We start from the raw sequence: 26,587 nt of genomic DNA on the forward strand, positions 1-26,587 counted from the left end.
CGTTTTTCTGCTCAAAAGGCAGCATTAACACTGAACCAATGTGGTCAAACACATTAAAATCATTTCTTGGAATGCACAAAATCTGCCTGTATCCCTTGAGTGTTCTGCTCCACCAAAAGCATCTGAAATGTTTTTCTCTCTGCAGGGACAGAGTGCCTCAAGCCAATAGTGCCAGAAGGACTGACGCTGTCACCATTTCAGACATTATATAAAATTGGTGACTCCATTAAGCTAACCTGTCCCAGAGGTTTGGTTGTCAATGGGCCATCGAGGTACACATGCAGTGGGGATTCCTGGACACCACCCATTTCGGACTCACTCAGCTGTGAAAAAGGTAACAGCTCAGGATCCTGGGGTCTGCTAGGGTGGTGTCCTTTGAGATTATCTGTGTAGCATCCACAGAGATGCTGTTGCTTATGATGGGCTGAGTTGTATTTCACCTTGTATCGATGACGAGCTCAGGCAACACATAAGTAGCTATTGGTCAAGTGGATACTTTCAAATCTTGGAGAGTGAGATCAATTTTATTTTCCAATCTAATACTTCAATATTTTGATAGAGCACAAGTGCTCTCATATAACAAGATCAGAATTGAGAGTTAACTGAAATTTTAGTTCAAGTGGAGAGTGACAAAAAAAATAATACACACTGCTTTTTAATTAATTAAATATTTTATTTTAACTTATTTGCTTGTTTGGTGAGTTGCTTCAGTCCTGTCTGACTTTTTGCAACTCCCTGGACCGTAGCCCACCAGGCTCCTCCATCCATGGGGAGATGCAAGAAGACTGGAGTGGGTTGCCATTTCCTCCTCCAGGGATCTTCTCGACCCAGGGATCATACCCACATCTCCTACAGTCCCTGCATTGCACGTGGATTCTTTACTGCTGAGGTACTGGGAGCCTATTATTTTTAATTTAGAAGATAGAAATATGCAAATATTTCCCAATTTTCTAACATAGGACCAACCTCTTATTTCCTAAAGGGTCTCCCGATTTGAGTTCCAAGATTTCTTTCTTGAATAAAACAAATACCTAATTCATCTTTTGCTATCCCATAGATAGCAATTTTGCTATCCCATATCAATTTCTCTAAAAAAAATAAGTTTTTAAACTCCAAGTAGGGCACCTCTTTAAAAAACACCTCTGCTTAAGTCCCTTTCCCTGATTCTGATGTCATTGAGCTAGGAGGGCCAGTATTTGTGTTTATATAAAAACTTTCCGAGTTAATCTGGATACAGCCAAAGTTGAGAATTACTGTTTTGAAGAGAGTTGAAGGCTTAAAGGCAACTTTTGCAGCAAATTTGACTAGAAAATGCTTTAACATTTTTATATGTATTGTTTTCCTTAATCTTTTACAGTAGTTTCATCCACAATTAATTCAGAAAAACATTTTTGCAAACCATTTTAAATTACTCAATGTTTTTGACTTAGTTTTTATAAAAATAATTTTTCTCCTTCATTTTATCAGTTGATATATTTATCAACTTATATGTCAGTTTGATATGTTATGTAAGTTGATATATTTAATCAACTTACACAATTACAATAGGAATTGGCATAAACAGACTTGGAAACAAATAAAACTGACTCTTGGTAAGTCTATAACTGGACTAGTGAATGCTGAAGATTGAAGCTGTGAAAGAGAGGAACATATAAACCCGGAAGTTCAGTTTCTGACAGGCAGCTGGCAGGAGGGGCTGAGAACTCCCATTAGTCTGGCGTGTTGGTTACTTGGAGGAAAAGGAAGGGAGCTTCCTCTGTTTCATATCTTCCAAATTTCTCAACATGCTTGTTCAAGTTATGTCTCATTTTTAATCAGAGAATCCTGGAGGGTTTATCTGAGCTCAGATATGATTGGGCCTATTTTGCCTATGAAAAAACTAAAGGCAAAGAGAGGTTAAATTAGACCCAAAACCAGACAGTTTGGGTCGAACAAGCAGCTCTGCTAATTCCTCAAGCTCTCTGCTACCTTGTTTTCTTTATCCTGTTCTGTGCTTTTATAATGTCTGAAGGAAAAGGGGAAACTTAATCTCTTACATGGGTTTCCCTGGTGGCTCAGACGGTAAGGAATCTGCCTGCAATGCAAGAGACCTGGGTTCAGTCCCTGGGTTGGGAAAATCCCCTGGAGAAGGAAATGGCAGCCCACTCCAGTATTCTTGCCTGGAGAATCCCATGGACAGAGGAGCCTGGTGGGCAACAGTCCATGGAGTCACAAAGAGTTGAACACAACTGAGTGACTTTCACTTTTCAACTGTTATATAACCTTAAAACTATTGATGAAGAGATCATATGGAAATCTGTGAGAACTTCAGGTTGGTATTGTGGCTTAGCTTCACTTGATTCTTGATCATACACATCAGAGAGATAAATGTGTTTGGGGACCACACAGTTTACAAAATTAAGATTCTCTGGGCATCTTAGGTAGATCCTTCTCTTTATACAAATAACAGCATATGTATACACATACACACACCCCTCCATGTTTTTAAAAGAAATTGCAATTATAATTCAAACTGAGAGATAATGAAATGCTCTACATCGAGATAAAAGAAAGAAATACTCCATCTCATCTACTTTCTCTCTGACAACGTTGGCAGAAAGATCAATGAAAGGAGTCACAGAAAAAGAAAGTCATCAATAAAACTGAACCTCTTTCCTCTCAATGTGGCAGGAGATGTGTGATATAGAGGTGTCCAGGTCATTGGTTGACCAGAAAGACTTTTAATTCTTTTAATGTGAAAAAGAATTTTGCTTCCTGAAGAAATGAGATGCCGTACACCTCCCCTGTCATTTTTATCCCTTCCTCTAAGAAATTAACACCTCCAAAGATCCCCTTGCCCTCATCACTCTTTAAAGATTGCAATGTTTTCATTTCCAGGTTGCTCACAAATTGTGCAGGGCAGAAAGTATGAGCAGCTGAGGACCAGTTCTGGCTTCCACCTGACACTTAGTGAGGGAGCAAAGAGTCCTTGTATGTGTTCACTGATGACGTCAAACTGGTAGGCAGGGAGCAAAGCTCTGTGTGCTTGAAAACTGATGCTCTTTGGAAATGTATAACTTAGAGTCCCTCCTTGACCTGAGGAAGTGTGGATTTATTTACAAAAGCCAAAGAGGCATAGCCACACAAGACACCAAAGAAAAACAAACCCATGTCAATGGAAATCTTAGTATCTGAGAACTTAGCAGCAGTTATATAGGTCTCCATGTTCATGAAAGCTCTGAGCCAAATTTCACCAGATAGAATGAGGGTCCTAAAAGAGGAGAATAGTAGGGAATGGAAATGCATAGCAGCAAAGAAGAAAATGTACCAATTTTTAAAATCTTTATTTTTGCCTCTAACATAAACCTGTTTCCCTACCAAACCTCCTGCCTGATGTACCTTTCTACTTCCCTCCTTTGTCAGTTACTTGCTTCAGAGGCCACTGTGACCATATGGATGCCAGATTAATCAAATCCAGTCTAGGGACGTGTGTTTCATCCAGGAGGCTCAGGATGTCAGCTCCATATTTAATTCAAAACTAAAGCTTCTTTGGGTGAGCCTCAACATAAGCGAAGATAACCAAGATTTCCCCTTCCATATAATATACCTACTGCAACGCAGATATATAATTCGCATGGAATGTGGAAGACCTGGTTTCGATCCCTGGGTTGGGAAGTTCCCCTGGAGGAGGGCAAGGCAACCCACTCCAGTATTCTGGAGAATCCTCATGGACAGAGGAGACTGTAGGCTACAGTCCATGGAGTCACAAAGAGCTGGACATGACTGAGCAACTAAACACAGCATTCAGCACATAATATACCCGTGTTCTTCATTCTACTTTAATCTCTCTTCCTCATATTCAGTATTCAATTGCTCATCTTAGCACAAGCATCATTTCCTTATAAATCTTCCTTACCTTTCTCAGTTTCTGTTTTTTGCTGATATGGTCTCCTGAAATCATATTTCTTCCAAATATCTATCTCAGCTTTTAATTATAAACTCATCACTATGATTATTTGATTAATGTCTCTTTTTCCACTATTGCTTAGATTCATGGAAAAAGAGGATAACTGCTGTCTTCATTTTTCTACTTCTTTTTTCCCACCATCACATCCTAGTACCTAGAATATCGGGCAGGGATAAATAGCTGCATTTGGGAGCTGTCCATTTCTCCACTGATTATTCGTATAAGAAAGGTCTGGCTTTTCATTATCCCCTAAAATCCATTTGCACAATTGTTGACACTGATATCCATATTGCTAAAATTAATGGACAATATTTCGGTCCTCATCTGCTTTGGTCTCTCAGCAACATTCGACAGAGCTGACCTTCTTCTGCAGATGCATTCTTTCCCTGCTTCCAACACACAATGCCATCTCGTTTAGCTTCTACCTCAATGATCCCTCCGTAGGCTAATAACAAATTTAAATCTTTCCCACAGACTTCTCCACTGAGCTTTAGGCCTGAGTATCCAAATTTCTATACATCTGTTTTGTTTGGCTGTCTTAAAGAGATCACAGATTCAGCATTTGCAGAGAGGAATTCCTGAGTCATCACCCTTGCCTCCCTACCACTATCTTTTTCTAATATTTACTATTTCAGTTTAGGCACCAACATCTATTCTCTTATGCAAACCAGAAATCTAAGAATTATACTTGACATTTCTCATAACCTACCCACAATATGCAATCTCATGCATTTTACATGCTTGAAATGTCTCAGGTTCACCCACTTCTCTCCATTTCCACCTCTGGCACTTTGATCCAAATGACCATTCTCTTTCACCCAAACTACTATAGTGAAAGTGAAAGTTGCTCAGTCATGTCAGATTCTTTTCGACCCCATGGACTGTACAGTCCATGGAATTCCCCAGGCCAGAATACTGGAGTGGGTAGCCTTTTCCCTTCTCCAGAGGATCTTCCCAATAATAACCTCATAAATCGTCTACTGTCTTGACCTCCATGCCTCTCCAAATGCATTCTCTACACAGAAGCCAGAATTAAATTCTTTTCCAAATCCAGACCTGATTTTGTCGCATCACCCCCTGCTAAAACCTATCAGAGATTTACCACTGCTTATGAAATAAGACAAAAATCCTTCAAAAGCCCTTTATGACCCTACACAGTTCACCGCACAGCCATCTCTCTGGCCATTTCTTGTTGCTTGCCCTTGTTTCCCCGGCTTTCTTTCAATTCCAAGAAAGTCAAATGTTCTCTGTCTTTTGAGCACTTTCATGTCTGCTATTTCCTTTGCCTCCATCATACTCCCTGTTCTCTTCCCATTTTACCGTTCATAACCTTCCTAGCTACATCAATTTTCTTGATTATATGCTTTCTCTTTAATAGCACTAATAACAGCAGAAATTCTATGTGTAGAGTGTGTTTGTTTGATTAATGTCTGTCTGCCCACAAGACTAGAATTTCTGAGAGCAAGGGATCTGGGTCAAATTTTGCTCAACTCACTATCTTCAGAATCGATCACAGTGCTGGTAAATCATAGTCGTTCGACAAATATTTGAAAAAACGAACAAAAATTTCACCAGTTGCATTTTCTTGAACTTAATAGCAGTTTTAGGTTGGAAACGTGACAGCTCACAAGGGCTAGAAAGGGCTTTTCAGATGGACTATTTCATAACAACAGATGTGAAAAAGCTAAAATGAGTGCTCTAACTCTAGGAGATAAGTGAGAACATTTCACCATAGCCTTTTCTCCTAAATTCAAACTTACCACTTGAAATCCATGCTGTGAACTGTTCTTTTCTTCATTTTCTTTTGTTTCAGATGTCCTGACAGGCTTAAGGGGTCACTGTCAACCAGGACAAAAACAGTTGGGATCTGAATGCATTTGCATGTCTCCAGAAGAAGACTGTGGGTAAGAGATACTCTCTGGACTGACCTTAGGAACTGAGAAAACCAGTCTAGTGTAACCAACTTCATGAAGGAGCCGGGCTTCTTAAAGCATGAATACAAAGCATATTAATTTTTAATATAACTGATACCCCCTGTGCTCTGTTGAATTCTTCCTTCCCCATTGAGTAGCAAGCATTCTTAATTATCTCTCAGCCTTGTTCCCTAAGTTTGCATAGCTTTTGTACTAAAACAGTTTCATTCTGGTGATAAAGACATTTCTATCCTGTTTAAAGCATCAGACACAATTATCTCAAAGCCTTCTTCTCCCCACTAAGTATAGGGGCAAAGTTGTGACTCCAAGAGGTTAGAGTAGAGAAAGAGGTGTGAGCATGGACTTCACACACACATGAACACACACATACACACACATCTCTTTGTTAGTTTATCCTTTCACATGTTGGCAGAGAGCATAAAGAAAAATGATATATCCTGATATGGCTGCCATGACTCTCTGTTGTTATAATTGCCTTTTTCTACATAAACAAACCCAGGAGTGTTGAGAGTGCTTATTAATGTCAGGACTACATTCATGGGAGTAAAATCCAAAGTAAGACTCGCTTAAGGAAAATTTTGTTTCTCTATCTTACAAAATAAATTCATGGGGAAGGCAGTCTAGGGATGGTCTGGTGATTCTTTTCTTTCAGATAGAACTGGAGCTCCTTCCTGCTGTCTGTTCTGCTATGCTTTTTTTTAATCTAATATTCATACTTTATTTTTTATTGAGGTATAGCTGATACTTTATTTCTTTTTATTAAAGTTGTCTATTCTGACATTCTTGAAGTTATACCATGGTCCAAGATTTCTCTGCTGGATTACAATAGAAGGAAGACCAGAAATGGACACATGCTCTCTTTTTAAGAAGTGTTCCTGGGGGATTCATCATGGCTTCCATTTCACTACTCTTTTCTTGTTCACATGGCCATGTGGCCCTGCAAGGGAGGCAATGAAATGCCTAGAATCAAAATCATTGGCTAGAAGCAAAAGCATTTTTTCAATAAAATTCTGTTCAGTTCAGTTCAGTTCAGTCTCTTAGTCATGTCCGACACTTTGTGACCCCATGGACCACGGCACAACAGGCCTCCCTGTCCATCACCAACTCCCAGAATTTACTCAAACTCATGTCCATCGAGTCGGTGATGCCATCCAACCATCTCATCCTCTGACGTCCCCTTCTCCTCCTGCCCTCAATCTTTCCCAGCATCAGGGTCTTTTCCAGTGAGCCAGCTGTTCGCATCAGGTGGCCAAAGTATTGGAGTTTCAGCTTCAGCATCAGTCCTTCCAATGAACACCCAGGACTGATCTCCTTTAGGATGGACTGGTTGGATCTCTTTGCAGTCCAAGGGACTCTCGAGAGTCTTCTCCAACACCACAGTTCAAAAGCATCAATTCTTTGGCACTCAGCTTTCTTTATACACCAACTCTCACATCCATACATGATTATTGGAAAAACCATAGCCTTGATTAGATGGACCTTTGTTGGCTAAGTAATGTATCTGCTTTTTAATATGCTGTCTAGGTTGGTCATAACTTTCCTTCCAAGGAGTAAGCGTCTTTTAATTTCATGGCTGCAGTCACCATCTGCAGTGAGTTTGGAGCCCCCCAAAATAAAGTCAGCCACTGTTTCCACTGTTTCCCCATCTATTTGCCATGAAATGATGGGACCAGATGCCATGATCTTCATTTTCTGAATGTTGAGCTTTAAGCCAACTTTTTCACTCTCTTCTTTCACCTTCAAGAGGCTCTTTAGTTCTTCTTCACTTTCTGCCATAAGGGTGGTGTCATCTGCATATCTGAGGTTATTGATATTTCTCCTGGCAATCTTGATTCCAGCTTGTGGTTCATCCAGCCCAGCGTTTCTCATGATGTACTCTGCATGTAAGTTAAATAAGCAGGGTGACAATATACAGCCTTGATGTACTCCTTTTCCTATTTGGAACCAGTCTGTTGTTCCATGTCCAGTTCTAACTGTTGCTTCCTGACCTGCATACAGATTTCTCAAGAGGCAGGTCAGGTGGTCTGGTATTCCCAACTCTTTCAGAATTTTCCACAGATATTGTGATCCACACAGTCAAAGGCTTTAACATAGTCAATAAAGCAGAAATAGATGTTTTTTCTGGAACTCTCTTGCTTTTTCCATGATCCAGGGAATGTTGGCAATTTGATCTTGGTTCCTCTGCCTTTTCTAAAACCAGCTTGAACATCTGGAATTTCACAGTTCACGTATTGCTGAAGCCTGGCTTGGAGAATTTTGAGTATGACTTTATTAGAGTACTAGATGAGTGCAATTGTGCGGTGTTTAAGCATTCTTTGGCATTTCCTTTCTTTGGGATTGGAATGAAAACTGACCTTTTCTAGTTCTGTGGCCACTGCTGAGTTTTCCAAATTTGCTGGCATATTGAGTGTAGCACTTTCACAGCATCATCTTTTAAGATTTGAAATAGCTCAACTGGAATTCCTCACCTCCCCTAGCTTTGTTCGTAGTGATGCTTCCTAAGGCCCACTTGACTTCACATTCCAGGATGTCTGACTCTAGGTGAGTAATCACACCATCGTGATTATCTGGGTCATGAAGATCTTTTTTGTACATTTCTTCTGTGTATTCTTGCCACCTCTTCTTAATATCTTCTGCTTCTGTTACGTCCATACTATTTCTGTCCTTTATTGAGCCCATCTTTGCATGAAAGTTTCCCTTGGAATCTCTAATCATCTTAAAGAGATCTCTAGTCTTTGCCATTCTATTATTTTCTTCTATTTCTTTGCACTGATCACTGAGGAAGACTTTCTTATCTCTACTTGTTATTCTTTGGAACTCTGCCTTCAAATGGGTTTATCTTTCCTTCTCTCCTTTGCTTTTTGCTTCTCTTTTCACAGCTATTTGTAAGGCCTCCTCAGACAGCCATTTTGCTTTTTTGCATTTCTTTTTCTTGGGATGGTCTTGATCCCTGTCTCCTGTACAATGTCACGAACCTCCATCCATAGTTCATTAGGCATTCTGTCTATCAAATCTAGTCCCTTAAATCTATTTCTCACTTCCACTGTATAATCATGAGGGATTTGATTTAGGTCATACCTGAATGGTCTATGATTTTCCCTACTTCTTCAATTTAAGTCTGAATTTGGTAATAAGGAGCTCATGATCTGAGCCACAGTCAGCTCCTGGTCTTATTTTTGCTGACTGTATAGAGCTTCTCTATACATCTGTTTGCATCTTTGGCTGCAAAGAATATAATCAATCTGATTTCAGTGTTGGCCATCTGGTGATGTCCATGTGTAGAGGCTTCTCTTGTGTTGTTGGAAGAGGATGTTTGCTATGACCAGTGCGTTCTCTTGGCAAAACTTTATTAGCCTTTGCCCTGCTTCATTCTGTACTCCAAGGCCAAATTTGCCTGTTACTCCAGGTGTTTCCTGACTTCCTACTTTTGCATTCCAGTCCCCTATAATGAAAAGGACATCTTTTGGGGGTGTTAATTCTAAAAGGTCTTGTAGGTCTTCATAGAACTGTTCAACTTCAGCTTCTTCAGCGTTACTGGTCCAGGCATAGACTTGGATTACCGTGAATTGAATGGTTTGCCATAGAAATGAACAGAGATCATTCTGTCGTTTTTGAGATTGTATCCAAGTACTGCATTTTGGACTCTTTTGTTGACCATGATGGCTACTCCATTTCTTCTAAGGGATTCCTGCCGACACTAGTAGATATAATGGTCATCTGAGTTAAATTCACCCATTCCAGTCCATTTTAGTTTGCTGATTCCTTTAGAATGTCAACATTCACTCTTGCCATCTCCTGTTTGACCACTTCCAATTTGCCTTGATTCATGGACCTAACATTCCAGGTTCCTATGCAGTATTGCTCTTTACAGCATCAGATCTTGCTTCTATCACCAGTCACATCCACAACTGGGTGTTGTTTTTGCTTTGGCTCCTTCCCTTCATTCTTTCTGGAGTTACTTCTCCACTGATCTCCAGTAGCATATTGCACCCATATCTTTTAGTGTCCTATCTTTTTGCCTTTTCATACTGTTCATGAGGTTCTTAAGGCTATAGTACTGAAGTGATTTGCCATTCCTTTCTCCAGTGGACCACATTTTGTCAAAACTCTCCACCATGACCTGTCTGTCTTGGGTGGTCCTACATGGTGAATAAAATTAGAGTTAAGTTACTGAGGAAGAGAATGAATAAATGGTGAAATAGGAAGTCAACAGACTGTGTCCAGTTGTGATATTTCACTTTTTATATATTTTAAACAATGCAGGCTGTTCTAGGACAATTTTCATCTTTATTTTTTATTTTTTTAATATAAATTTATTTATTTTAACTGGAGGCTAATTACTTTACAATATTGTATTGGTTTTGCCATACATCAACATGAATCTGCCACGGGTGTACACGTGTTCCCCATCCTGAACCCCCCTCCCACCTCCCTCCCCATACCATCCCTCTGGGTCATCCCAGTGCACCAGCCCCAAGCATCCTGTATCATGCATCGAACCTGGACTGGCGATTCATTTCACATATGATATTATACATGTTTAAATGCCATTCTCTCAAATCATCCCACCCTCACCCTCTCCTAAAAGAGTCCAAAAGACTGTTCTATACATCTGTGTCTCTTTTTCTGTCTATGTACATAATTGTTGGGGCTTCCCAGGTGGCTCAGTGATAAAGAATTCACCTGCCAATGCAGGAGGCACAGGTTCGATCCCTGGGTCAAGAAGATCCCCTGAAGAGGGGAATGGCAACCCACTGCAGTACTCTTGCCTGGAAAATCCCATGGACAAGGAGCCTGCTGGGCTACAGTTCATGGAGTCACAAAGGGTCAGACACAACTTGGTGACTAAACAGCAGCAGCAGCAGTTCATAATTGCTACCTTTGAATTTTTCTTCTATTTCTTTGCACCCAGGTTTTTTTTCAGCTTTAACACTGATTGCCTCTCACATTCTTCTGAGTTCCAAGTAAACAAATGCTTGTAGGGACACTTTGTTTATTTATTTATTTATGAGAACACTACAGGGACTTTTTCTGTAACATTCCACTGTTGTAATTCAGCCCAAAGTTGGCTCTGTCTACCTTCCTAAGAATCAACCACAAGTGGTCCACCTTGTATGAGCCACCTGCTGCTGGGGTCTCCTCACCCAGAAGATGGCCTTCTAGTGAGAACTCACAACATTCACATTGTCCATGTAACCCAGAGGGAACTTCTTTCTTTGTCTTTGCAATACCAGACTATGAGAGTACAGACTCCTCTAAACTGTCTGAATTTCAGCTCAGCCCTCCCTCTCCAGCCTCTTCCTATACTCCTCAGTCCTCTTTGATAGGTGCCATCAAAGGTGTTTGTGAGAGTGACTGGCCCCGCAGCTTAAGTTCTCTGAACTTAGAAAGTGGCTTTTTGTTCTCTCTCTGGACTTCAGTTCCTGGAAACAAATTTACACACTGGTGCACTGATTTTTAACTCTAAAGTTGACATCAGAGAAGAAACTCAGGTTTGGAGTAATCAAGTTCTTGTCCTCTCAGCAAGAGAAAGACTATGGCTATCTTCTTGTTAGCAGGACCCATCTCTTTACTTAGATTTAGTGAGTTATTCAGAGATTGACCTAAAAACTCATGCTCTTAGTCACAATACAAACACACTTGCAATGCTATATAATTATGTATAAGACTTTGGTGTTGTAATTGAGTTCAGGGGAAGTGCAGACTAAAATAGGCTAGGTTGATCAGGATTAATGTAGCCAAGAATTGATCTGGACATAGACAGCCGGAGAGGGGAGACAGTGCAACATGGATTGAGCAGGGCATGGGATGGTAGCAAAGGAAGAATAATCTTGTCAGTCTAGAAAATGCTCAATACAATTGTCAGGTAATAAAAAGGGATTAAGGAGGATGGGAAACTGATTCTAGAAAGGAAAGTTGATTGAATGAATTCAAAATACGGAAGATTTTGATTATCAGAATTAACGAATTCAGACTTTAATTTGAAGGCAGTTGTGAGTAGTAACAAGCTTAAAATGAAATTTTTTTTTAGGCCAATGAATCCCAGAGCATGCAAGATTAAATGAGAGACTGAAAGAAGAAAAACTGGGGGGAAGAGAGTAGGGGGTACAGAACTAGGTGGTAAGCTAACATATGAGTTGGCTACACACCATCTTTTCTAGTCTTCATGTATAAATGCTTGCTTTTCTCTCCCGTACAGCCATTATTCAGAAGAAATCTGTGTGCTTGATACAACATCCAGCCATCACTTTACTTCCTCTGCTTGTACGCTTTTGGCTGAGAAATGTTTAAATAATCAGCAACTCCATTTTCTACATACTGGTTCATGCGAAGAGGGTCCACAGTTAAAATGGGGCCTGGAAAGGATAAAACTTTCATCCAGTAGCACAAAGAATGAATCCTGTGACTATGACACCTGCTATGACTGGGAAAAATGTTCAGGTAAGCTCCAGTGGTAATCCAGTGGTAATACTAGAAAAGCTATCACTTAACCTTCATCTCAGCTAGTACATCTTATTTGTATTTATACATTGTTTCTTATAAATAACCTTTCCTTAATCAAAACTAATTCTTTTTCATTATAAAAAAAAGTGTTAGGAAATGATTTAAATAGAAGGGAAAATTAGAACCCAACCTACCCACAATTAGAAATAACTACTTTAACAACTTTGATGTAAATCTTTCCAGTCTTTTTCTGTACATACATAATCAGACCCACCCATTGTCCCCAAGTAAGAACACCCATCCTGATCTCATGCTTCAGTACCCCTCTTCCCCACCCTTTGGAGGGCTTTTATCAATCTGTCTAAGTTTCCTCTGGCAGATGGAACCAGCTTGGGCAAGCATAGATAGAGTGCCCTGGACTGGGTTCCTCACCAATACCAACTACCAGAAGCATCTGCCTCAAGTGTTTTGAAATCCCTTTGTAGTGGCTGGGATCAGCCCATGCTGGTGAGGTTCCACAGGCAGGATGCCTTGAACCCACATGAGATCCCTTGTGAGCCCAAGCCCTGTTCCCCTCTTGTGGGACATTCTTCTATCCTCTACTGCTTCTCTCCTCATTAGGTGTGATGTCCCAAGAAGCTCTGGGACTCTACCTACAGAGTCCTCCCCGGCTCAGAGCTAGACCCTCATTCCCAGAGAGCAGCCTGGTGAGCCACTGGCCAGCAGGGTAGTCTTTCTCAAAATTGCTTGAGATCGGAATGCTAGTAAGGAGTTGACACTAATTTAGAATGACTTCAGTCCTTTATATAAAAGAAACACCCCATTAAAAAATTCCCTGGAGCCTCACACACCTCAGGGATGGCATTGATTACATTACATGTTTGAAAAAAATAGGATCATATACTGCATCTTATTTTATATATTGCTGTTTTTTTCACTTTGATATATCATGAAACTATTTCCATATCATTATATATTATTCTCCCACATAATTTTCAATGTCTGCAAAAGCTTATATGGGCATTTTGTGATTTTACTTAATCAATCTTCAATTTGATATTTAGGTTTTTCCCCAGATTTTGCTGTTAGAAACAGTGCTGTGATAGACAAATCTATCACAGGTAAATTTATACTCTAAGATTCTATCCTTAGATTATACTTAAATGGAATGTTTCTAGATAAATACTATTTTAAAATAGAAAGTCATTGTTGATGCTATGTATCAACTTGCTTTCTAGAAATGTCTTTATCATATTATATTCATATTTACAGTGTGTGATAAAGACTGCCTTCCACACCCTCACCAAACCTTGGAGCTATTACCCGTTTATATCTCTGCCTATTTGTTACTTAAAAAGTAGTATTACATTTCTATTTTCTTTCAGTGTATTGCCTATTGGCATTTCATTTGTGAATTGCTTAAAAGCAGAAACTTCACAGCAGTGCAATTGTGCTAAGGTGAAATTGGAACCTGAAATAGTTCAACTGAGTTTCATATAATACATAAATATGGGTTGAGGATTAGGACTTAACAGAACTCAAATAGGCAGCTAGATTTCCCTCTGGCCCATCTTCAAAAAATCATCTGAAATGGAGGCATAAAGTAAGCAACGGGAACTTACTGAATCGTTAACATCTACCTTCTGCTGAAGCCACTTTAGTTTTGCAAAAACAAAGATAAAAACCTTATTATTACCCTTGACTTCTCTTTCACTTTTCAACCCAGTTCTTTGAGTCAGTCCTGGGAAAAGGGAGAGGTGTTATAAACCAAATCCAGGCTTTTCTCAATCCACTTAAAGCTGATTATCAAGGTCCAGCTCCCTTGACAGGTGGCAGGATGGAATCCATGACAGAGGGTCACCATGACTGGCACAGCCAACAGGCCATCTGCTGGTGGCTACTCAGCAGGTCACTCTCTGGGGCTTCTCACCTTGTGCCCTGAATAAGGCAATTTCACATCTGTTCAGTTCAGTCGCTTAGTCGTGTCCGAATCTTTGCGACCCCATGGACCACAGCACGCCAGGCCTCCCTGTCCATCATTAACTCCTGGAGTTTACCCAAACTCATGTCCATTGAGTCGGTGATGCCATCCAACCACCTCATCCTCCATCCCCTTTTCCTCCTGCCTTCAATCTTTCCCCAAATCAGGGTCTGTTCAAATAAGTCAGCTCTTTGTATTAGGTGGCCAAAATATTGGAGTTTCAGCCCCAACATCAGTCCCTCCAATGAACACCCAGGACCGATTTCCTTTAGGATGGACTGGTTGGATCTCCTTGCAGTCCAGGGGACTCTCAAGAGTCTTCTCCAATGCCACAGTTCAAAAGCATCAATTCTTCGGCACTCAGCTTTCTTCACAGTCCAACTCTCACATCCGTACATGACTACTGGAAAAACCATAGTCTTGACTAGATGGACCTTTGTTGGCTAAGTAATGTCTCTGCTTTTTAATATGCTGTCTAGATTGGTCATAACTTTCCTTCCAAGGAGTAAATGTCTTTTAATTCCATGGCTGCAATCAGCATCTGCAGTGAGTTTGGAGCCCCCCAAAATAAAGTCAGCCACTGTTTCCACTGTTTCCCCATCTGTTTGCCATGAAATGATGGGACCAGATGCCATGATCTTCATTTTCTGAATGTTGAGCTTTAAGCCAACTTTTTCACTCTCCTCTTTCACCTTCATCAAGAGGCTCTTTAGTTCTTCACTTTCTGCCATAAAAGTGGTGCTATCTGCATATCTGAGGTTATTGATATTTCTCCCGGCAATCTTGATTCCAATTTGTGCTTCATTCAGCCCAGCGTTTCTCATGATGTACTCTGCATATAAGTTAAGTAAGAGGGTGACAATATACAGCCTTGATGTACTCCTTTTCCTATTTGGAACCAGTCTGTTGTTCCATTTCCAGTTCTAACTGTTACTTCCTGACCTGCATACAGGTTTCTCAAGAGGCAGGTCAGGTGATCTGGTATTCCCCTCTCTTTCAGAATTTTCCACAGTTTATTGTGATCCACACAGTCAAAGGCTTTGGCATAGTCAATAAAGCAGAAACAGATGTTTTTCTGGAAGTCTCTTGCTTTTTTGATGATCCAGCGAATGTTGGCAATTTGATCTCTGGTTCCTCTGCCTTTTCTAAAACCAGCTTGAACATCTGGAAGTTCACATATTGCTGAAGCCTGGCCTGGAGAATTTTGAGCATTACTTTACCAGCGTGTGAGATGAGTACGATTAGTTTGAGCATTCCAATTTCACGTAGGAGACGGAAAACCAGGCCTAAATACTTACATTGCTTGACTCTAATCATTGTTCAATCATCATGTAGGTAAACATTACTATTCATTTTTTTGTTGCCTGACCAACACCATTACCTAACTGACATCTCTCTCAGAGACAATAATTTGTGGTAGACAAGAGCTGAAAGTACTATACAACTATGTATTTATTTAAAATTTGGATTTAAAACATAAAACTTTTTCTCTAAAAATTATAATGTAAGAACATTATTGCAAAAATACATACAAAAAATAAAAGGGCTTGGACAGCAGGAAGGACAAATGGTGCCTGTCTGTACCGCAGTAGGTAGCACAGGTATTTGGGGATGTGTTTAGTGTTAACATCTATTTTCCTTGTTTATCATGGAGAAAGGTCTTCATGGAACTCCTCTGTTTCAAAGAGTTTCTTTTTTTTCCCCCCCTTTTTCTTTTCCTACAAATTATTCTTTCCACATTTGGCTGAGTAACAATACATGACTTATGATTTAGTCAAAATATATCTTTATTTTTAGCCCTTTGCTTAGCGTGTGCATGCTTAGCCCCTAGGTTAGGTCCAACTCTTTGTGACCCTTACATATATCTAAGCCACCAGGATCCTAAGCTTGTCTTTAAAAGAGAGCAGTCAACTAAAACTGTAGTCACAATCTGAAAGTAGAGAGTTATTTTATTTGGTGGGAACATCTAGGACCATGAGCCTGAGCCCGGGAGACAGGATCTCAGTAGCTCTGAGAAAACTGCTCCAAGGATGTGGGAGGGGGAGTCAGGCTATATACAAGTTTGCAACAAAGGGAGCAGGCCCTCTGAACATTAAAGATCAGATACCAAGTTAAGGAATTTAGCATTCTTTGTATGGGAAGATGTAAGCCTCTCGGCTCACTGAACTCATTCCTTTCATATGCACCTCAGCTATCTGGAGCCGAGCCTGTTTCCTTCCTTGTTCACCTTAAGGAGTGGCAGATGGCTGCTTCTTGCATTTCCCCAGCTCCTCAGCAATCACCGCAGGTGGTGGCAGCATCTGCTAGATCTCAGTTTTGGGAGGCCTCGTTCACATTTGGAAGCCAGAAATCGCTGATGGCTATGACTGTGATTAAGTCATTCAGTCATGCCTGACTCTTTGCGACCCCATGGACTGTAACCTACCAGGCTCCTCTGTCCATGGGGATTCTCCAGGCAAGAATACTGAAGTGGGTTGCCATATTCCCCTTCAGGGGAACTTCCCAACCCAGGGATCAAACTCAGGTCTCCTGCATTGCAAGCAGATTCTTTACCTGCTCAGCCACCAGGAAAGCCCAATGGCTGTGACATTTCTTGTTTATTGATATGGCAGGAATTATTTTCATTTCACAGAAATATAAAGTTTGAATACTTAACAAATATTGGTCAAGTTAGCAGAATGTCTTGGGGTAGTAAAAATAAAGCATGAACCTTACTTAATAAGAGAGTTAAGTCATTTAAAATATCCTTTGATCCTACATACAGTCCAAAAACTGAAAGCATTTTCCCCCTCTAAAGATATGATCTGCCTGTGCCAGCCTTCTTTACCTAGTGAGCAAAAGTCAGTGTCACAGAGATATCTGTTCATGTGGCACTCCAGAACAAAAGTATGAACTACAGCATTTATGAAAAGAGGAAACAAAAAAACGTATTTCATACTCAATCTACTCATGACAGGCTGGGGTATTATTAATTTTGAGTTGAATTCAATGTCATCTTGATTAAATTGTGTTCTTGATTACACTGTGTACTTTGCTACCCTTTTCCTTTTCTATCTAAAATGAAATGAGAAAAAGTTTAAAGTGGAACTTCAAAGTAACATGAAATTCACTTTTCAAAAGTTGGAACACAAGAGCCTTCCCAAGGAGTCTAATTTTGTGGCATTAAATGTTTTGTCTAAATTTCAAAAATATCTACCAAGAGGGGAAAATGTATTCAATAAACATCCTTTTAGTATCCCCTATGCTAAAGTCATTGTTCAAAGTAAGGTGAGGGGTATGGTGATAAAGGATCTTTATATCCTCAAATTGTTCACAGTTGGAGTAACATTCCACAGTGTTGTTGTTTAGTCATCAAGTCGTGTCCAACTTTTTGTGACCCCATGGACTGTAGCCCACCAGGCTTCTCTGTCCATGGGATTTTCCAGGCAAGAGTACTGGAGTGGGTTGCCATTTCCTTCTCCAGGAGATCTTCCCAACCCAGGGATCAAACTCACTTAGCATGTAGATTCTTTACCACTAAGCCACGAGGGAAGCCCCAAAATTTCACAATAATTACATGAATAACTTTAATGCAAGACAGTATGTGATAAGAGCTATAAGAGAGAGAAATATCTTATCGCCTGGAAGGGTTTCGTTAGGATGGAAGCATGAAAACCGACTGTTGGAGGTGGCAGGAAGGGCCTTTTCATGCTGGTAACCTGAAAATCATCTTGCTAAGAGCACTTAGGTTATAACCGTACTGCAGGAGTGGTGACCATGGCCTTTCCACAAGCCTGGGGACCTGACATCCTCTCTAGAGGTAGAGCTGTCTCCTGTTCTTTACCAAATCCTAGAGTTTCCAATAACAAACAAGACTGTCCCCAACTAAAATCTTCTCTAGCTGGTTGACAAAGAAGGTAAAAGGGAAATTCATGTCTTTTCAAGAAATGCTTCCTACCATGGACAGGAAGTTTATGTGCTTATGAAATCTCCCCATTTCCTTTTGCTGTTTTCTCCCATCAGTTGAGATACATGAGAAAGAGATGATATTTGCCCAAAAGAAGCTACAGACTGTTTCTCAGTCTGACTCAGATATTTTGGCAACATAGATTATCCCAAATCCATCAAATACTTGTCTTTTTGAATACTTATACCTGCACCCCAAGTTCAGAATTGAAACCGATTGATGAAGCAGAATTAATTGAGCACCTTGTTAAGAGCTGGTTGGGACAAACATAAGGATGAGTTGTGGTTACTGCTCTCTCACAAAGCAGTTGTAACAATCTTGGGAGAAAGACATATGAAAAGCTAGCTTTCTCCAGGGGAGTCTACCCAATCCAGGGATTGAACCCCAATCTCCTGCATGGCAGGCAGATTCTTTACCATCCAAGCCACCAGGGAAGCTAATTAACAAAAAATTATAAAAATGTCAGATGTAGTACTGAGAAATTTACACCATTAAAATTTAGTTATACAAAACCTTGGTGGGGGATATGTGGCTATACAATGCTTCATGGAGGAGGTAAGGCTTATAGGCATTGGACATGTGCGGGAATATTGGAAAGAGCATACCAGTCTGGCAAAAGAAGGGAATAGGATGGGCAATGGACAAAAACTGGACCACCCTTGGGGTCCTTATTGGGAAACAGAGTGAGAGTCACTCTATCTGGGATGAAGAAAGCAGAGAATATCTGCTGCAAAGGGATATTGAGGCCAAATGGTGGAAGACCTTGAACTTTGATTAAATGAGCCTATATCCCTTTACTCTAAAATGATTTAATATACTTGGCTTTGGTAACTTTACCCCAAATGGTCATTTTAAAACTCTTTCATGAATATAAGATTTATATGAATTATGAAGTGATGGGGTGGTTTTGAAGCCAAGCCTGAGAAAAGTATCACCCAATTTCACTGCTTATTAAAATCCAGATTGCCAGTCATAACCTAGGAATATTCTAGGAAGAAATAAAAAATGTGGTACAGAATTATAAGAAGGCAGCCCTATAAGTCATTTAAGATTTAAAACCTGCCTCTACCACTTACTAAATTGTGGGACCATGGGCAAACCACTTAACCTCTCTGAGCTGACTTCGTTTGTAGAGTTAGTATGATACCTTGTAGTTCATATGTTCAATGTGAGGGTTAAATGAAATAAAGCATGCAAAGCACTTGGTATATTCTGTGGTTTCGTCATGCATGCTCAATAAGTGATATAAGTGTTCCGAGGTGGCGCCAATGAGAAGAGAACATGAAGGACAGTTTGAAGACATCGTGGAAATGGATTGACAGGAGGTAGAAAATATACCAACAAATTTGGAAAACTCAGTAGTGGCCACAGGATTGGAAAAGGTCAGTTTTCATTCCAATCCCAAAGAAAGACAATGCCAAAGATTGCTCAAACTACCGCACAATTGCACTCATCTCACACGCTAGTAAAGTAATACTCAACATTCTCCAAGCCAGGCTTCAGCAATACATGAACCGTGAACTTCCAGATGTTGAAGCTGGTTTTAGAAAAGGCAGAGGAACCAGAGATCAAATTACCAACATCCACTGGATCATCGAAAAAGCAAGAGACTTCCAGAAAAACATCTATTTCTGCTTTATTGATTATACCAAAGCCTTTGACTGTGTGGATCACAATAAACTGTGGAAACTTCTGAAAGAGATGGGAATACCAGACCACCTGACCTGCCTCTTGAGAAACCTGTATGCATGTCAGGAAGCAACAGGTAGTACTGGACGTGGAACTACAGACTGGTTCCAAATCGGGAAAGGAGTACATCAAGGCTGTATATTGTCACCCTGCTTATTTAACCTATATGCAGAGTACATCATGAGAAATGCTGGGCTGGATGAAGCACAGGCTGGAATCAAGATTTCCAGGAGAAATATCAATAACCTCAGATATGCAGATGACACCACCCTTATGGCAGAAAGTGAAGAACTAAAGAGCCTCTTGATGAAAGTGAAAGAGGAGAGTGAAAAAGTGGGCTTAAAGCTCAACATTCAGAAAACTAAGATCATGGCATCTGGTCCCATCACTTCATGGCAAATAGATGGGGAAACAGTGGAAACAGTGTCAGACTTTATTTTTGGGGGCTCCAAAATCACTGCAGATGGTGATTGCAGCCATGAAATTAAAAGATGCTTACTCCTTAGAAGAAAAATTATGACCAACCTAGACAGCATATTAAAAAGCAGAGACATTACTTAGCCAACAAAGGTCCGTCTAGTCAAGGCTATGGTTTTTCCAGTGGCCATGTATGGATGCAAAAGTTGGACAGTGAAGAAAGCTGAGCACCGAAGAACTGATTCTTTTGAACTGTGGTGTTGGAGAAAACTCCTGAGAGTCCCTTGGACTGCAAGGAGATCTAACCAGTCCATCCTAAAGGAGATCAGTCCTGGGTGTTCATTGAAAGACTGATGTTAAAGCTGAAACTCCAATACTTTGGCCACCTCATGCAAAGAGTTGACTCATTGGAAAAGACCCTGATGCTGGGAGGGATTGCGGGCAGAAGGAGAAGGGGATGACAGAGGATGAGATGGCTGGATGGCATCACCGGCTCTATGCACATGAGTTTGGGTGGACTCCAGGAGTTGGTGAAGGACAGGGAGGCCTGGCATGCTTTGATTTATGGGGTCGCAAAGAGTCGGACCCGACTGAGTGACTGAACTGAACTGAGCAGCTGACTGGATGTGGCTAGTGAGGGAGAGGAAGGTATCAGAGGTAGCCCGGCTCCTACATCTTACTGACTTACCAGCAGCCTCTCCTCGCTTACATCCAGATGGCTCCATTCAACCGCAGTTGGGTCTTTTGAGTCAGTGCCTTTGTGCCCACATTCTCACTCACTGCCACCAAAGTTCTTGCTGCTCTGGGGAGGAGTCTGCTGCTACTGCTGCTGCTAAGTCACTTCAGTCATGTCCGACTCTGTGTGACCCCATAGACGGCAGCCCACCAGGCTCCCCCGTCCCTGGGATTCTCCAGGCAAGAACACTGGAGTGGGTTGCCATTTCCTTCTCCAATGCATGAAAGTGAAAAGTGCAAGTGAAGTCGCTCAGTCGTGTCCAACTCCTAGCAACCCCATGGACTGCAGCCTACCAGGCCCCTCCGTCCATGGGATTTTCCAGGCAAGAGTACTGGAGTGGGTTGCCATAAGATCAAATCCTAAAGCACTATAGAGTCACACTGTCTCTCTCCTTGCAGCCACCACCTCCAAGTGTGTCTGCCTGTTACCCTCCCAGTGCACCAAGGGCAGAGACCAACTCTTCTGCGTCCGAATAGGATCATCAGTGAGCGGGAAAACAATGAACATATGTGAAGTGGGAGCTGTAAAATGTGCCAAAAGGGAAATGGAAATACTGCATTCTGGGAGGTGTTAGCCCTAACACAATTACCCATAAAACAGAGTTACTGCCCCCCACCCAATAACCCCTACAAAAGGACACTGTTGAATAAACAGCAGACTGGCACATTCAGGAGTTACTGACAAAAATCCTTAGGTGTTAGTTTCACACAATAATTCTCCCTGCCTCTCTCGTGTCTTTTCCCTGGACCAGTTCCCATCCATGCAGCTCTGTAGCATATCTCTAGGTAATAACTTCCACATCAATCTAGTAAATTCTTCAGTTCATGTCACACTGAAATGATTGGACTTCTGACGACCTTATGATGCCTGCGGTATTAAGCATACTGACAAGTAGAAATCAGAATAAGAACCATAATTTTCTTCAATGAATCAATAAACATAGAAATCTAAACAACTTGTCCAACACATTCTTGAAACCCAACTTTCATGCACTCATTCAATAAATAATTGGGAATGTCTGTAACAAACCTAGCACTATTTAGGGCTCTGGGGAACCAGCACTGAATAAAACAGACAAAAGCCCTGGTCTTCATGACACTCACGTTCTTGTGGAGGAAGACACACAGAACATAATAGAAGCATACAAAACATATAGTGTGTTTGATGGTGATGATTCTTATGGAGAAGACAATACAGGGAAAAGTGAGTCCCATTCTTAAACCTCATCTTATGTGAGGAAATATTCCATAGTTAATAAGCATCATAGTAAGGACAACTGAATTCACGTGGAAATTGCCTTGCTTAAAGTAGTTAAATTCCTGAAGTTTCCTCCTTCTTAGGAGACTCTTTTTGCTTCAGCTAAAGTGCATCAGAAAGCTTTTAAACTAAAAGTGTGTGATGGATGGAAAAATCATCAGAAAATTTCAAAAGAATAATTCTTAAGGTAAGTCATATCTATCATACTATGCCCTACCAAATAGACACCCATTTCTTAGAGAGGCTAGGGTGTCATTTTGAATTGGAGAAGAGAAACATCTTTGGAGCAGTGGCTCTCCAGCATGAGGGTGTGTTGGAGTCACTTGGAGCACTTTTTAACACAGATGCCTACAAGCCACCCCCAGTTCCTGGTTCAATAGGTCTGGGGTGGGGCCTGAGAATCCGTATTCCGACCAACTTTTCAGGTGGTAGTGCTGATGATGATCACATTTTGAGAACTTTCAGTCCAGAAGTGGAGCCATCAAGTAGCTAATCCAGTTACTAAAGTAATTGATCCCAACTTGAGCCAGTCAGTCTCCAAGCAGGTGAGTGGAAGCAGATTCCCTTCCTCTAAATTTCACTGGGATGCTCACCTAATGGAAGGGGCTATGAGTCACAGCCATCCAGCAGCACTCTTATTAGGCTTACACATTAAACGGCACTCCTCCTCCATCTCATTAAGATCTCAGCCAAAACCTAAAACATCTTATAGAGTTCCCTGGTGGTCCAGTGACTAGGACTCTGCATCCCCACTGCAGGGGGCACAGGTTCAATCCCTGGTCAGGTAACTAAGATTTCACATGCTGAGCAGCACAGCCAAAAAAAAAAAAAATCCCAAATCTTAAAAAAAAAAATCTCTAAAACATCTTGCAATATCAAAGGATAAGTATGAGGAAGGGAAAAGCCTAGAAACAGAAAACCCATTTTCCTGGTATAATGGCAATTGAGTGGGAACTGATCTTTGTCCAGGAGTCAGTGACCCATATTTTCCCATCATGCAGCCCCACTCCCTTCTCACTACCAAATTGGCACAGGCTACTCTTGTAAGTTTTGTGCCCTCAGCAATCCCAAGATGCCAGAATGAAGGCAAAGTTTAGGCATTAAATAGTCCCACATTCAAAGGAGAGACACCAACAAATGAGTCCGGAAACTTTGCTCAGGACTGACTTGGCTCTGCTCTACCAGCTCTCACACCAGCACCACACCTTTCCAGGCTGTACAGCAGGACTGGGGGTGACAGGGGGCGGGGGGGCTATGGGGCTCTGCAGGCACAGGGAGGCAGTGCTCATAGTGAAGATCCTATTACCTCCCCAAAGTCCTTTTCTTCCCCTTGGTGAGGGGGAGGGAGGTGCTCTAAGTATCCCCTGAGGCCAGGCAACCAAAGCCTTGATAGAATCACTTGTCAGGGCACCCATATCCAGGATATGTGATGCCACCCTCACTGGCTGGAGGCTGTGGAATCTTAGAACTACTGCTGGTGAGCAGGTTGCTGGAGGAGTTTCTGGAAGGTATGGATCCACACCAGAGCAATTCTGTCTTACATGAGCCCAAGACCTCTTGCTGCCCAGGGCAGGTGGGAGGCAGGGTGTTGACAAAATGGCCTGAATTGTTTCCATAGTGACAAGGGAGTGGTGTGGCATGACTGGGAAAAAAGATGGGTGCAGCCCTTTCTTCACCTCAATCCCAAGGCATAGAGAAGGAATGGAGGACTTTGGTGAGTTACATGGCTCCATAGGAAGGAGCACAGAGAAGAAGAAAGGCAGGAACTCTGAGGCCACCCTGTGTCTTGGACATGAACCTATTGGGAACACCAAAAGGAAGCATAGCTGCCTCTCTCACAGAAAGTTCTGGGAGACAGCACGGGTAAGAGTAAAGCAAAACACCACCCCAAGGAAGCACAGGGGCCACCAATATCATAGAGTCAGATTTAGTAAGAACAAGTCCAGAGGGCATGCCCCATCACTGACTGTTGTATCAAGAAGCTTCTGCCATCTTTCAGAGTCCACTTCCTTCCAACAGCAGAGAACCAGATCCAACAGATGCAGGAGACAAGGATGTCCTAGAATGAGACATGCCTCTGCCCATCACTTCTAAGAGGGGTGGGAAATTTGCAAGAACCATTCTCATCCCTTCCCTACTCCGAGTCCTCTGACCAACAGGCCTGGCTGATACTGGAGGCAGGGAAGGAGATGAGATATAAATTGGATCTGAGATTAGAAATGTAAACTGGACTGACTTAAAAATAGTAACTGACCAGAAATCTATGTGACCTGTCTCAGACTTAATTGAGGCAAGAGAAGAATGGGGTTTGGCAGAGCATAGAGGAAAACTATGACTATTGCTAGCTTGCTGGAGCTACCATAGCAAAGCACTGCAAACTGGGCAGCTTAGAACAATGAAAATACATTGTCTCACAGACCAAGGGGGCTAGAAATCCAAAATCAGTCTGTCCACCAGACCATGTTCCTTCTGAAGCTTATGGGAGAGAACTCTTCCCTGCTTCCTCTGGCTTTTAGCATTTGCCAGAAATACTGCCCATTCCTTGGTTTGTAGATGCATCACTCTAGTCTTCGCTTCCATCATCTCATGGCCCTCTTCATTGCCTTCCTTCTGTGCATATCTGTCTGCCTAAATGTGCATTACCTTATGAGGACAGCAATCTTGTTGGATTAGGCCCCCTCTAATGACCTCACCTGGAGAAGGCAATGCACCCCACTCCAGTACTCTTGCTTGGAAAATCTCATGGACAGAGGAGCCTGGTAGGCTGCAGTCCATGGGGTCGCTAAGAGTCGGACACGACTGAGCGACTTCACTTTCACTTTTCACTTTCCTGCATTGGAGAAGGAAATGGCAACCCACTCCAGCGTTCTTGCCTAGAGAATCCCAGGGACGGGGGAGCCTGGTGGGCTGCCGTCTATGGGGTCGCACAGAGTCGGACACGACTGAAGCGACTTAGCAATGACCTCACCTTAACTGTATTACATCTGTGAAGACACTACTTCTAAATAAGGTTCTGTTTGCAAGTGCTAGGTGTTTGGACTTCAACTTGTCTTTTACTGCAGACACAATTCAATCCAGAGCACCCTGACTGGGGGGAAAAAAATATTTCCTATTTATACCCCATAATATAATCAAAGGTTTATACCAGCTATTACATTCATATTGTTTGATTAAAATCAGTCAAGCTTGCTTGCTTGAAAGTATTTTGTTCTTATACTTGTAGTAATATTCCCTTTTAATGGTGATTAGTTGGTTTTTTTTTATCACTTTAGTTACCTTTGTTTCAAAGGATTTTTTGAGTGCATGAATCCATTAAAGTTTGCATTAGGCTAATTTGCATACCACTTACCAGTTGAATTTTTCACACCCTGACATTAATATTAATATAGCAATTTAGTACAATAAGTGTTAAAAGCTAGTGATAAAATTGTCACCTGAAGCAAAGAGCAAAACTGAGACATATTAAATACCTGGAGTTTGGACCTAGACTCTCCAGTGCTGTCCTAGAAGATTAAATAAATTCTAGATTAAAGGTAAAAGCTTTATCCTCTTAGGCTAGAGATGAATGCTAAGCACTCATACTGGTAGCTTAAGCAATTGGAAACCAACTCAAGTCCATTTTTTATATGGATTTTAATTTTTTGTTGATTCTACAAAATAAATGGGACCTCAGTTTAAAGAACTTTATAAATAGACATGCTATAAATCTCAAATGTCCTAGAAGCAGAGTTCTAAGACTATGATTTTTTCCAGTCCTCTGGTGTGGTGACATTCAAGCTTAACCAAATACTTCCTCTTTTTGGTAATCTTCAGTAAAGCTCAGTAAATTTTAGACTACATTGTTACTCTTTCTACAAAGGCCTACAACTCCCACAACCAACATTCCTTAGGAGTTAAAATTTAAGCTATTCTGTTCTCCTGAAGAGCACCCACAACTAAACAGAACCCATATCCCTTCCTACATTCTAATTCTGAGTAACAAGGATCTAACAGATCATGCTGGGTCTGGTCGGTGCTGGGCACCAAATATCCTGAGGCTGGATTAATTGAATTCTGGATGGCTGGCTGTCTCCAAGGTCACCTTCATTCTTTAGGGATACTTTGTGTATGGAATCAATGAAGCATCTAGCTGTTAGCCAAATAAATGGTCTGCAGAAATTATGGTTGTAACCATTTTATTTTATGAGTGTGAGACACTGATACACTATTTGTCTTCTTGACAAGTTCTAGCTACACA

At 41.2% G+C, this 26,587-nt stretch overlaps 1 protein-coding gene across 2 annotated transcripts in view; it reads left to right on the plus strand.

The window, feature by feature from the left end:
- C6 (complement C6) overlaps positions 1 to 22,045 on the plus strand; it is a 77,192-nt gene extending 55,147 nt beyond the window's left edge. For both annotated transcript variants that reach the window (XM_006076392.4, XM_006076394.4), the window contains exons 15-18: positions 146 to 334; positions 5,760 to 5,850; positions 12,080 to 12,321; positions 21,492 to 22,045. In XM_006076392.4, the coding sequence (XP_006076454.4) occupies positions 146 to 334; positions 5,760 to 5,850; positions 12,080 to 12,321; positions 21,492 to 21,667 (698 nt within the window). In that variant the 3' untranslated portion in view covers positions 21,668 to 22,045. The remainder of the gene's footprint in view (positions 1 to 145; positions 335 to 5,759; positions 5,851 to 12,079; positions 12,322 to 21,491) is intronic.
- The last annotated feature ends 4,542 nt before the right edge of the window (positions 22,046 to 26,587 follow it).

This window comes from Bubalus bubalis, chromosome 19 (genome assembly GCF_019923935.1).
Source record: "Bubalus bubalis isolate 160015118507 breed Murrah chromosome 19, NDDB_SH_1, whole genome shotgun sequence".
Taxonomy (NCBI): domain Eukaryota; kingdom Metazoa; phylum Chordata; class Mammalia; order Artiodactyla; family Bovidae; genus Bubalus; species Bubalus bubalis.